At 39.7% G+C, this 14,079-nt stretch overlaps 1 protein-coding gene across 9 annotated transcripts in view; it reads right to left on the bottom strand.

The window, feature by feature from the left end:
• The window catches only part of NTRK2 (neurotrophic receptor tyrosine kinase 2), a 408,111-nt gene that overhangs the window by 162,355 nt on the left and 231,677 nt on the right, over positions 1–14,079 (bottom strand). For 2 of the 9 annotated variants that reach the window (XM_086414420.1, XM_086414421.1), the window contains one exon: positions 13,050–13,775. The exons of the other annotated variants lie outside the window; for them this stretch is intronic. In XM_086414420.1, the coding sequence (XP_086270546.1) occupies positions 13,747–13,775 (29 nt within the window). In that variant the 3' untranslated portion in view covers positions 13,050–13,746. Of the gene's footprint in view, positions 1–13,049; positions 13,776–14,079 lie in introns of those variants that run through there. 9 annotated transcript variants of the gene reach the window in all.

The raw sequence follows: 14,079 nt of genomic DNA, 5'->3' as shown, positions 1-14,079 counted from the left end.
GAGGCAAAGTTGGCCTGAAACACTCTGAGGCTCAAGGATGACAAAAGCATGAGGTTTGAGTGATAATAACTAAGGCTGAACTTGAACGCCAAGCCTAGATAGTTTTTAAGTACCAATTCCATTTCTCCAAACCATTAAACGCGGGATATTTTGGAGATTAGGGGCCCAACAGCTCCACAAGCTTGGGAAGCAACTTCCCATTCACAGTCCAAACTAAGATCCCATGGATCCCCTAAGTCCAAACTAGCGGAGGGAAGGAATAGAAGTTTGGGATTAGCAGAAGCAAACTATTATATATAGGATGAATAAACAACAAGGTCCTACTGTATAGCACAGGGAGCTATATTCAGTATCCTGTGACAAACCATAATAGAAAAGAATATGAAAAAGAATATATATATATATACACACACACATATGTAACTGAGTCACTTTGTTGTACAGAAGAAATTAACACAACATTGTAAATCAACTAGACTTCAATAAAACTTTTTTAGAAAATAAAAAATATAGAAAAGCTTAAAAACAAGAAAATATGAGGATACAACTTCAACCTTATAAGGTATAACCTTAACTTTCTCTCTAAGTAAAGTTCTTTGTTTGGGAACTGCGTTAAATGAGTCCACACCAAATTCTTCATAGTAGTCACAAAGATCTACAAAATCATACAGTGTTGAGCTAAAGAATGAAAATCCATTTCCCATGTGCAGTGTATTCTGAGTTCTTTGAAGATGTGATCTTTCTGGCTAAATAATCTATTGGTAGAAACAATGTAAAGAAGCAGAGCATCTTCAGAATCGCTGTTGGAAAACTATTTTGAACACTGGGTTTACAAAACCTGATAGGAAACAGGTCCTCCTGACGCCTCTTTCTTCTAAAGCTGCCCAAGCTGACTCTTGTTTATGCTTTCAGTTTAGGGCTTTCATAAGTGCATGACAGTGCTTCTCTAGATTATTAAAAGCAAATAAATAAATAACTTCTACTACAAGTTCATTTCACGTACTCAATTTATTACAGCACAAAGAACACCAGATGTGGTTCACATTTATATTGCATCTTTAATAATAAATATCTAGGGGTACTAAAATTGTGCATGTGTGATAGCCATACTTCACAAAGCTGTGTAATCGCTGGAGATCATATTTTGAGGGCCCAATCCCACGATTTAGAACTCGGTTCCTTTTCAGTGATTTGTCACTTGAATCTCATTTTTAAGGGATTATCAGAATACAGGCGTCTGGCCTTTCAGTTTTCAATTAGTGAAGGCAAATTTTAAAGGTTTAGTAATTTTTGATCAACAAGTCACAGATTTCTGAATCGAGTAGCTTGAACAGGCGACAATAATCATCTCTACTTCAGAGAGTTATAAAGTACTGGTTAGTCCAGGGGCACATCTCAGGCTAGCCAATGACCTATTTCTTTCCACTCTTTGGCTAAACTAGGAAGCAAGACAAGAGGCTTTTCCTATTAGTTTCCTTACCTCTCAACCACATCCAGGATATATTTTATGCACTGCATATTTAGCTTTGTGGCATTAGTTTTTCCATTTAGTGTTTTGAGAAGGCACTTCGATTCTGAGAAATACAAATAGTAGTGTCGTTGCAAAATACCCTATTTGCACTGAAATATAATAAATAAAGAAAATGTTTAAAATCACCCTTCCTGGCACTATCCACCATGTAATCGGTGTTAAGTGTCTGTGATCAATTGTGCCTAACAAATTGCTCAAGCACCATAAGCATTATGAAAAGACCACAGTTTTATTAAACACTGGAAATTATATTTTTCCCAGTGGTTTTACTGTAAGATAATGAACTCCCTGTGAGTGGCGGCAGAGATGCAAATTCAATTTTGCACAAGACTCACAAATACCATGATATATTATGCTGATGGAGACACAGTCTCTGTCTAGACGAAATGAAAAAATTGCCTCGGATTCAGTAAATGTGTATAATTAAAAAAATATGAACAGCTAATCATCAATATTACATGCGTGTTTGTATCTCCAATCTTGTTTTTTAATTTTAAATTCTAGTTGAAAGTTGAACCTCTTCTTCTGGGTTTCAGATTTCACTTTTCAAAGAGACTATTGATATTGATTAAGCCAGAAGGCACCCTAATCAGGCCCCAAAAATGTACTAACTTTTCCTTAAATTTTTCTTTCAACCAAGTGGCATGCCTGGGTTTTAATTTATAAGAGCAGGCTTTATTACACAAATAAGCAGACACTGTCTGGGGGGACAAAATTGAAGCAGCTCTGATAGTTTTATTAATTCATTTGATTTACTTCTGGTTTCCCTTACCCAATCTTATTTATGTCAAAGTAAGTTGAAGCAGAATTCATTATGTAGTGAAATCCAATTTGAACACTTTTTATTGGGACATGGTGATTCAATCATTTCTCTCCTTAAATCCCATTATCTCTTCTCACAGTATTTTGTACAGATCAAATCACATAAGATGAAATTCCAAAAGAAACTTAAGAAGTTGTGGACAGGAATGAAATAATATCTGAATAATTCCTTATACTATGAATACTATTACACCACAGTTAACATTCTTATCACTTTTCATTCTAGTAGCATATTTTCACTGAAGAAAATTAACTGAGTTAGCAAACTTTCTTAAGTAAACTTTTGAAGCAATGTCAGTTTCTAATTGTTTTGATATAGGATTAATAGAAGTGCTGAATCTAATCTGACCCTGTTTGGGCACTTTGACATTTGGTTTATTATGTGTAGTAAAAAATTTGCCAAATTACTACCAAATCTTTTCCTCTTCAAAGAGCAGAGTTTAGGAATTCTCAAATTTTGGTAATTTTATAAAATGTTTGTGAAAAACTATTTATTTACCTGTGTCATTGTGTCAGGTATATTGTTAGTATGTAGGGACTCCTCAAGTCATAAATGAATCTAGTTACCAAAGTCCATTTCCTTGTTAATTATTTAGAGTCATTTTCTTATGGAAACACTGAAGTTATACATAGAAGGACAAGACTGTCCCCTAAATGCCTTTTAAACACCTGTGCCACCATACCATACCTTCCAAATCACAGTTCCTTTGCTTTAACCAATCATGGGTAAAATTATTTCCATTTTTAGAGATCTGTAAAAGCTCTGTGCAGACCAGAGAGGGTAGCCAAATCCAGCAATGCAAATGGAAATGTTGCTTAACTTCTACTCCTAACAGAATCAGAGGGGAACTTAACTTGTTAGCCATGTCAGATGCCTGGTGAAGTACAGATGTATTTCCCCCCCCAAAACTACAGTCGGATTACAAGTACAACAATTATACATATGCATTCATGTGTTCCTTCAGTTATTCACCACATGTTCATTATGCAAAGTCCTGAACACTGTTTTAGGAGCTGGAGATGCCAAAGCACTTGTATATCCACTGAATAGCCTGTGGTTGAAAACTTACAAAATTGTCATTAAGTCTTTCCATCTGCAATTTGCAATATCACCCAGTGACTACTGCCACTCAATTCCTGGGTGAGACATGACTTCCTGAGTATACACATTAATCATCCAATATATGATTATACATGCTGAGCCTAATCTGAATTTGCAACCTCAGCACCTCCCTATACCACCCTATCCTAGAGTTTTCTTTGTTAAATATTCCAGATAGTATTATTAGTCAGAGATTTGTTTCATTTCATTAGGAAACTTTTCCATATTGGCAAATGGGAGATACACATAAAATACACACAATGCTTATTCCAGGGTAAGCAAAAGACACATCAAATTATCTTTGGAAATATTTCAACTCTGCTTCTCTGAAGTCTCGCTCTTTAGTCTCTCCAAGCCGCTCTTGGGCTGCACTTCCATAAATGCTAAAGGGCTGCCCAAGTTTTGAAGGTTTGTGCTGACATACACATGGAGGTTCAGGGGGCCTAGAAATCTCCAACAAACAATAGTTTGATTGTATCATTACTTGTTATGATGGCCTCTGAATGGCAATTGAATAATTCATACCCCAAACTCTGGTCTTTTCTAAGTTGTTTTTTTTTTTTTAATTTATTCATTTTTAATTGCAGTATAATTGCTTTACAATGCTACGTTATTTTCTTCTATTTTTTTTTAAGATAATTAGGAAAGTAAACAGTGGGTCTGAATGAATTTATTCATTTTGGCTCACCTCACCATTCTCATTCACCTGCAGTCGTCATGCACAGAAGAGTTGCTATGTGATGTTTTGGGGGAGCATGTATTATTCTACCTAATAGGAGACAAATATGAGGTAATACACACAAGTCTGTGGGAGCAGATACACCCGTGATAAAGTAGATGCCATAAAATAACAGCTCCTCGATGTCCCCTGAGCTTATTGAATGTCCTGATGAATGCTCTTCTCATGGAAAAAAATGCTACTCATCAAAGTGATTCATGGTTTTTAAAAAGACTCCTTAAAGGCTAAATATCTACAAGAATCTTGACCCCTTTCTAACAGGCAATTTGGAAACATGGATCTTCGCATGGAAAATGAAAAAAAAAAAAAAAAAAGAGTCATAGAGGGTGAACCAGAAATGTGACTCATCTGCCCTACAAAATGTTCACACATAGCTGGCACTAAAATTGGCTGTCCGTAGAATGATCATTGAGAAGGCAATATTCGCCTGTGTCCTCTTGGTCTTCCTGGAGCAGGGTAACCTGGGAAGATGTTGTGGGTGCTTTGACACTTGCAACATTGCTTTATAAAGCTCAGTAAATGTGTGCACTTCAACTGGCTCCTCGAACTCTCGGCACTCTGAAGTCTGTCTTTGGAGAAACAGATCTCAAGTTCACCTAGGAAAAGTGATGTGCTTATCTTGGAGGAATGAAGGTGTTCAAGAAAGAATCAAAGATCTATGATATATGATTCTTTTCCTAGGATTTTCTGAAATAAGACAAAAAAAAAGCAAACTTTTTAGAGTGGGCTGGGCTACGGGAAGGCTTCCCTGGTGGTGCTAGTGGTAAAGAACCCTCTGCCAATGCAGGAGATGTAAAAGATGCGGGTTCAATCCCTGGGTCAGGAAGATTCCCTGGAGAAGGACATGGCAACCCACTCCAGTATTCTTGCCTGGAAAGTCCTGTGGACAGAGGAGCCTGGTGGGCTACAGTCCATGGGGTTGCAGAGTTGGACATGACTGAAGCAACTTAGCATGCATGCATGCATAGACAGGGTTGGGGAAGTAGGATTTGACATGATTTTAACTAGCAAAAAATAAAAGTAAGGGTTTATTACTATTTATTTATTTATTATTCATGAGTATTTAGTATTTCTGGTAATGACTCCATCAAGAAGACCTACCTGCTGCCCAGTGGGCTCTGCTAACCCTACATTAGAGACCAGGCCTGGGGTCAGTCTACCACTGGCTCCTTTCTCCTCTAACAATAAGCTCACTACCTGCCATCTGGCACTTCCCTGCCTGTGTGTTTGAAGGTTAATACACTCAGCTTACCTTGATCAGCTCACATGAAAGGGACAACACCAACAGTACAATTCTTCTTGCAGAGTTTGAAAACTGCTCTCCATTATTTTTGGAAAAGATCAGCAGGAACCCTCAGCTGGAAAGAGCCCCAGACTTAAAGGAGGCCAACTGGGGACTGAACAGAAACTCTCCCACATTAGGACTATAATGGGGGTTCATTATTTCCCCTCCTAGCCTCTCTGAGCCTCAGTTTTCTCATCTATTAAACAGGGTAATAATATCTATCCTGTGGCGCTGACAGGGATTCATTTGTTTTTTATGTGAAAATGCAACTCGTAAGGCCTGGCACATAAAAGGCATTCGATATTGGTTGTTTTAGATAATCAAAAATGCACACATTACAAAGGGGGCTCATGGCGTTAAGGAAAAGGCTGAGTGAAAACAGAGTATTTAAAATCTCAAAAGGTATATCTCGAATTTATCAAATCTCATACTAAAATTCCAAATGTGGGGAAATGAAGCAATATCTATTATCTAAATTTCACTTTTATTTTAAAATTTTATCCAATTTTTTTCTAGATTAATTCTCAATTTTGCTAAGATCTCCTGACCCTCCTCTCCTTTCTGCCTTTTTAAAAGAATCTTTCTCATTCTGTCTTTTCTTTCTTTCTCCTTCCCTTTCTTTGTTTCTTTTCTCTTTCTCTCTCTTTGGCAGTCTTGTTCATTTCCTCACTCTGAGTCACATATGAATAAAAGTCCATCAGAAGATAAGAGTGCCTGTCTGTACAGATATTTCTGCAGACAGCACTGGGTGGTTAGTGCTGGGGATGCTGAAGCTGGCTGATTCTGAGGAATGCATCTCCAGGGGCAGATGAGATGTGGGGAGGGAGAACAATTAGGTCAGGAATTCAGGAAAGAAGAGAAGCCTGAAAGCTAATCAGCCCAGCAGCTAATGTACACAAAATGGCATTTTGCAAAGACCAGAGGTTTATACAAGATCCTGGCCAGAAGGAATCTGAGTCTAGGGCTGAGTTAAAGTGAGCAGAGTGAGATTCTTGCCCTGTGCAAAAAATTTAAGGGAACACCCCAGATTCAGTCATTAACATGAATAATGTTTTTTATTCTCCATTATTTATTATCACTTTTTCATTGAGTTGATGTACAGTATCATATAAGTTTAGGTGTACAATAGTGATTCACAATTTTTCAAGATTATATTCCATTCATAGTTAGTATAAAATATACTAAAATATTAAAGCATTACAATTAATGTCCTAATGCCATGTTTTTAAAAACTAAACGTTAAAAAAACAGTGAAGGAAAAAATATGAAAATTTTAAAGCCAAGATTTGACCTTGGATTTGTAGCACTCACCATAGTCCCTGCTTTCTCAAGTCTGTCTATTTAAAATTTGGAAATTTTCTTCACAGGTTTTTCACTAATTTTTGTCTTTTAAAATATTGCATTCAAATGTGATTTATCTTGATGGCTGATATTCTTTGGTGCTCCTTTAACTTCTGCACTTTAATTGAGGGCCTCACCCATATTACCCTAATGCTGACTCTGCCAGGTGCAGTGGAGGCTGTTGGAAAGCCCAGAGGAGCTGCTTGGGAGCTAAATGGGAGTCAATGAAGACAACTTCTAGGATGCTGTTGGTAGTGCTTTTAGGAATCCCAGCACTGAACTAAATTCTCAAGTTTATGTAAGAATAATTATTAGTTGGTGATAAAAAGTAGGCAACGGACACCACAAATCTGACACTCTTGTCTTTATTGGCATAAGAGTTTGGCTCTGAATGATTAACTACATCACAAATTCCAATACAACAGATTTCATTTCCATCAACGAGCCTCTATAGTAAAGATTTCCAAGCTCCATTATCATTCATACATATGCGGGACAAGCCCTGGAGATTCTGAACATAGTAAAAGAATGCAGATCATGTTTCAGGCCTACTCTCTTCAAACATAAGAAAGGGAAATAAAGTTAAGCAACACATAGCAATCAGTAGAGTCCCCTCCCTATCCCACCTCCGCAGATCCTGGTGCAGCATCAGAGGGCAGAGCTGTTGAGATCAGCACTGAAAGGCAGCAGGCAGGAGCCCAGCAAGCAGTAAGAGGCTCATTGCTTGTTGTGGGGAAGCAGGAAGACCTTCGAGACAGGACCACACTAACACTCAGACTGGGTGCCCCTTAGCTGAAGTGTCTCCTTGGGGAACGTCATCAATGTGAATTCATACAAGCCCCCTCTTTCCAAAAGTGGGCATAAGGTATGAGGACCACGTGGATTCATCCCCAATCCTACAACCCCTCCCTAGCTTAGCCCACACACAGAAGCTTGGCCCTTGATAACACAGAGCTCTGCTAAGAGAACAAAAGAGGGCCCCCTGGGATGTCAACACCAAGGACCATACTCACATATCAGTGATCAGACCCCGATCTGGCTAAGATTTGCTTTAATTTAAAACTTGGGATTCAATGTGCAGGAAACATCAGAGAGTATATACAAACTCAGAGAAGACACATGGTTCAGGAAGTGAGTGATATGGTTATTCCCTCTGCTACTTGGCCATCAACTTCCTCGAAGTCCAGGAGTTCAGGAATCTAAGGCAGAGCTCCTGGTCATCAAAATCTTCCTAGTTTTCCTCTTCAGAGGCCAATGCTAATAAAGGTCTAGGTAGGGCTCAAGGCAAACTAAAATCTTATATGTACACAAGGAAATTTTAGTCAAAATAAAGGTTCTTAAGAGAGATAAAAATATCCTAAAAATGACAACACTTGGGGAAGAAGAAAATGGCCCTCTCTAAATAAAGGCTAAGAACCGATACAGAAGCACAACTACTTCTCTGGATATCAGGTACTGGCATTAGTTGAACTAGGAATAAGGATGAAATGTCATCATTAGCATCATGGTTCCTGAACCTTCATAAATAGAGAAAAGGAGGGAGCGTGATAGAACAATATGAACAAAGGAATTTATATTCATGGGCCAGAGGAAGTAAAGCCAGGATAGAGACAATGTGAGGCCAGTTCGTCCAGCTGGCCGGGTACTCTATTAATAGAAAGTAGGAATTTGTCCCTGGGTAACAGTTTCTCTCTGTTCATTAGCAACAAACTAAAGGCCAACCCACTTGTAAAAGCAAACTCTTTTCAGGAACAAGGGTGGAGATGAGTATTAGGCATGAGAGCATAAATGAATCTGAAAATCCATCCTTCTTTCAGGAAAACATGTTGGGTGGCCACTCAGTGGTGCAGAGATATCATGTAATCTCCTGTAATGAAGGCATTCCATAACATGGAGACCAGCTCTTTTAATATAATTAGATAGTGTGGCATTGTATCCTGTCCCCCCTATATCAACCACTTATTGGAACATTAGGAATATGGCACTTAGTCTAAATGCCATTATTATCTAATAATCACTTGGGTTCTACTTTAATGCACCCAGAAGGTCAATGGCATGGTTAAATAAATGTGCTAAATAATAGCAACAGGGTAAAAAGAATGTTGATGTCTACCCATATTCATAGCACGTACAGGAACTGGTGAAAATAATAGAGAAACTAGACATTAGATTATTGTTTTCTTTCTAGAATTCCCCTTTGGCTCCCCACCCACTTTGGTTCAACACTGAACAAATCTAACTTCTTACATATCATAGGAATCTGTGTATTCTGGAATTACTTTTAGAACCTATCTACTTTAATAGGACTCTGCAAAATACCAACTCTGAAATACTCCAGTATGTCATACTGATGATAGAGATCCTCTGTCCAGAACTCCAGCTTAGGCCTTGATGCTTAAGACATTAGAAGAGGAAGCCTTTCATGAGAAGACTCATGAGGAAATCTCATAAAGAGATTACTGGCCCACTGACTGCATTAAGTTTAGGTAAGGCAGGATATCTAAAGGGAGACTCCAATTTATCAGAGGTCCTTGCACAGCCCAAGAATCCTGGGCAGAAGAAAAGGCATCTCTACATAGTGGAAAGCAAATCAGATGTAACCAGCCTAACCCTTTCAGATCCAGGACTCCTGGCTCTCTGAAAGGAGCTAGCCTGCCAGGGTGAAGAACTAAGAGGCAGAAAGTGATCATCTGCTCCAACTGAGCAGTCAGCTACATCTGGAGTCATGCAGAGAGCTGATCCTAAACTGAGGCACTCAAGCTTCCTTGGCAAATGAGGGAGCCTTTTGCTCCTCAAGTCCTCTCGGCCTACAACACAAGGTTTGTCTCCTCTGTGACCTTCACCCTGTAAAAGCTGAGCTTCTCTGGATTAAGGGTCACTTGAAACCTGACCTGCTAAGGTCAGCGCAGCCCACCTCTGTCTTAACTCCTATGTTGTTGCTGTTCAGTCACTAAATCATGCCCAGCTCTTTGTGACCCTGTGGACTGCAGCATGCCAGGCTCCTCTCTCCTCCACTATCTCCTGGATTTTGCTCAAATCCATGTCTACTGAGTCAGTGATACTATCTAACCATCTCATCCTCTGCTGTCCTCTTCACCTCCTGCCCTCAGTCTTTCCCAGCATCAGGGTCTTTTCCAGTGAGTGAGCTCTTCATATCAGGTGATACTCCTACGAATAACCAAGCAAATATAAGATCTGACACCAACAATAATACACCCAGCGAGCTTCCTACAGACTTTCCAACACAATTCACCCAAGACAACCCATTACTACAGAGATATGAACAAAGCCCAGTACAAATAAAGGCCAGGATTCAAGTGATTAGACTTTATATCATAGGAGGTTAAAAGGACAGTCACAAGATGACAAAGTTTGATATCCAAATGATATTATCAGTAGATATCTCTGTTAGAATTATAAGTAAGTTTTTATTCCATCTTTATTTCTTATGTTTTCCAAATTTCCCTCTATAACCTATAGTATTTATTTTTAAAGAATTGCATTTTAGGGACTCTGAAGGCATTTTGGTGAATGAAGACTTAATTGTCTTACTAGCAGAAATCAATCATCAGAGCTATGCCAACTAGGGAGATCAATCCATTATGATTTGCCCAAGACTGTCTTGTTTTAAAAGAACCTCCACAACCCTGGTTGGGGGGCAGAGTACAGTTACTGTAATACTGACATGTCCTTCTCCTTTGGACCACAAATACTACCTTCTAACTTTTACCTCCCTGAGGGAGCTCAGGCATTCAGAAATAGACCGCATCCTCTCAGCCAAAGGAAGAGGGCTCAGACAGCAAGCACTGTGAACACTTTGGGCTGCTGTCTCCATCTCAGGAGGCTGCTTTACTCCTAGAAGCTAAGCCCAAAGAGGGAGATTGCCTTTTGTGGTTGGCTATCAGGTTGAAATGAGAAGTAGATCTCTCTCCAGTTCTTTACTGTCCATGGTGTGGAGCAAATTCATCTTACATACTTCAAGAGAAATATCCACTATCAAGGGGCTTCCCAGGTGGCGCTAATGGTAAAAAATCCGCCTGCCAACACAGGAGACGTAAGAGACACGGGTTCCACCCCTGGGTTGGGAAGATCCCCTGGAAGAGGGCATGGCAACCCACTGCAGTATTCTTGCCTGGAGAATCTCATGGAGAGAGGAGCCTGGGGGGCTACAGTCCATAGGGTCTCAAAAAGTCTAACGTGACTGAAGTGACTTAGCATGCACACATTCACCAATTACCATGATAAAGAGCAGACAAAGAAACTACACCACAGTGAAGGAAGGGCAGTATGGCTGTACCCCATAAGGAGAGCTGGCATGATGACAAATCTGAGAAGAAGCCCAACCATGGTGGCTTACCCTCTCTAGCTGGCAGAATTAGTTAAGACAGAGAAAATCTGCACTTCACAAAGAGAAAGCCTGCACTCCGTTACATTAGCTGCCACGAAGGATTGAGCTATGAGTGAGCATCACATCCAAGAAAAACTCCCCTTCTGTCATCTCTGCTTAACCACAGGGAGCACTCAGTGTTCAAAGCATCTGGGTAATGGGAGCTCCCTAGCAACATAAAAGGCTCCTCTGCATATGTTTGCTGAGCTGGTTGTAGTCCCCAATCTGCTGGCACATGTGAGAGTGACCAACCGGAAACCAAAATGGTGGTGCATTTGATTAGATTCATCCTGCTGGTACCTCTCTCCAGTTGGGCTGGGCTTTGGAAAATATCCAGAATAAACACTAGATCCTGCATCTGCTGGGATGCTTCTAGCACATCAGTGATGATTTGGTGAAATTGAACTGAACTGTCTGGTATGTGAGAGGGTACATAATTTCCTCTTGATTGGTCAATGATGTGGAAGTAAAATCAGAATATCACTATGAGTGCCTCTGTAACCTAAATCCATAATAGTTTTTTTTTCCTTTTTTAGCCATTAAATGTAAGATGGAGTGTTTTCTCTGAGAGGTCTAGGTATCCTATAATTGGGTGATATTTCTTTTTTGATAACAAGTCATATCACCCAGGGGTCAAACGCTAATAGAATGAAGTCTCTTAATTTACATAGTCGTAAATGTGCTTGAATTTTCTTCTCAGAGGAGTTTTTAACATGTCTTACATTGTACATATAATTATGCAGCATATATTTATTTCCTTTCTACAAGGGAATTCAAGTTGCTTTCTTAAAACATTATTTGATAGCTTCTTACCATCTCCTCTGGAGTTGAAAGGAGAATGTAGTATCAAGCTGTGATAGCTAGCAGTGGGAACCTATGGCACCAAGAGACAAAATTGGATTGGGACTTTACAGAGTCTATGAGCAGTGTGCCATGAAGACTCCCATGAGATGGGTTGTCAGCCCACTGTGCCATAAACGAAGCAATTTCTAAGGATCCTAAAATAACTGCATTCTCTCATCCCTAACACTCATGCTGGGCAAAATAGACCTAGGTTATTTTTAAAGTGCAGGCCATAGCCTTCAAAGGGATATAAACAGTTCCCAAAGCAGCTATCTTTTGGCCAATTAAATACTCAGAAGCAAACGTACTTTTGAAAGACAAAATTAGCAGGCAAAGGACATAAGAAAGTGCTAAAGCAATTGTTTCTGCCTGTTTTTAAACCCTATCAAATGGACCATCAAAATGGACCATGGGAACAGATTGCACTGAAGTTTGAAGATAACCTCCAATAACTCTCAACCCTTGATGTGACGAGCTCCTGGGGTCTTGGATATACTTCAGAACTTTTGCTCAGGTGTACTCAAAGTAATGTTACAAATACGTTCAAAACCTCTGCAGTTCTGTGAAAAATACCACTTCCATTACCTCCCTTGGCTGGTAACACAATGACAGTGTAGGTATGGCAGCTAAGAGGATCAAGAGGGGTGCCCTGCATGATCTTTTCAACTACTGTTAAAACACTCCCTCCCTTTATTATGTTTTATTTCCTTAGTCTTTGCTGGTCTATGAATCTGTGCTTATCTACATAGTTACCTAATAAGCATGTAACCAATGGGAAAACACACACACACACACAAACATATACACACACACAAACTATAATAGTTAGAGGAGCATGGTGCACTCTGCAGGAAATCAATCAATGTCCATTTCATTGGAAATGAAATCAAAATGGGGAAAGTCAGAATTCCTTATCTGCATCTTCCACAGAGAGTTAGTTATTAGCCCTAGATACACATAGAGGGCATGCGCTGTAAGAACGAACACATACAGTACATATTTAGAGACAATTCTCATTTAATGTAGACCCTCCTCCTAGGATTCTAGCTAATTTATAAGGCTGCTCTAGGAAAGACACAATTCCAGAGATGACAACAAGTCTATGGCATTTGCTTTTCCTGAAGGGGAAGCTATAACACATTCCCACCCTTCAAAAGAACCCAAGATTGATGATTCAGGGGTATTGTTGGTTAGAGTGGGTTTTCTTTCTTTTTTTTTCCAGTTCAGAAGTTGTGTTTCCATTGTACCCTGTCAAAAATGTTCTTAGAAGACAAGGAGAGGACAGTAGCAGAGCTGCCCTTGAGCCAAGTTGGTCAGTCCTACTAGGAAACAACCCCGTGTGGTCAGATGACATGGTTTTCAGACACGTCTACACAGACTAGTTGAATTAAAGACCAACTGCAGCCTTGATGTCGCTGAGCTCCTCAGCTCCATCTTGCCATCCTGATTGATCGAGGAGATGGGTCTATAGTTAAAGTGGCATAGCACTCTGAGGGCTTAGTCATTAGAGCACACTGCTTTCTCTTGGGAAGGCAACTTCTTGCTTGGCTAGGTTTTGGAAGCTAAGGAGTGACGTCAAGATGTTGTCTGGCCAGAATTTGCAGATAACCATAGAACTCTTCTCCTCCATCAGGCATGGATTTAGCCTCCTTTAGTTCCTGCAGTGACACAGGAGCCTCCAAATACCAAATTATTATCAGGCGGTCTTGGGGGAACCTCTGGGCCCTGCAATAAAGTAGACAGACTTGCTATTGGAAAGTGCTCGGGAGCAATTCAGCCTTGTTCAGATTGTTCTAAAATCCTGCAAACCACCTCTAGACTTTGAAAACCTCTCATAGCTCCTGAGAGTGAAAAAGTACTTTGGGGGATATAATTTAGCATCATCCTTCACTCAAATAATCTTACACTACACAACATTTAAAGAAATATGGCTAAATCATGATTTTTGGTTCGTTTTGTTTTTAGAACAAAGTTACACCAGCAGGGAGGCTGTGTCGCTTTGGACAAGCTACTTCTGAGCACTGTCTGT

Source organism: Bos grunniens, chromosome 8 (genome assembly GCF_055505025.1).
Source record: "Bos grunniens cultivar Pamir isolate PY7600 chromosome 8, Bosgru_T2T1.0, whole genome shotgun sequence".
In the NCBI taxonomy this organism is placed as follows: domain Eukaryota; kingdom Metazoa; phylum Chordata; class Mammalia; order Artiodactyla; family Bovidae; genus Bos; species Bos grunniens.
Note: the sequence above shows the minus strand (reverse complement) of the source record. Positions and strands in the feature narration are given on the sequence as shown.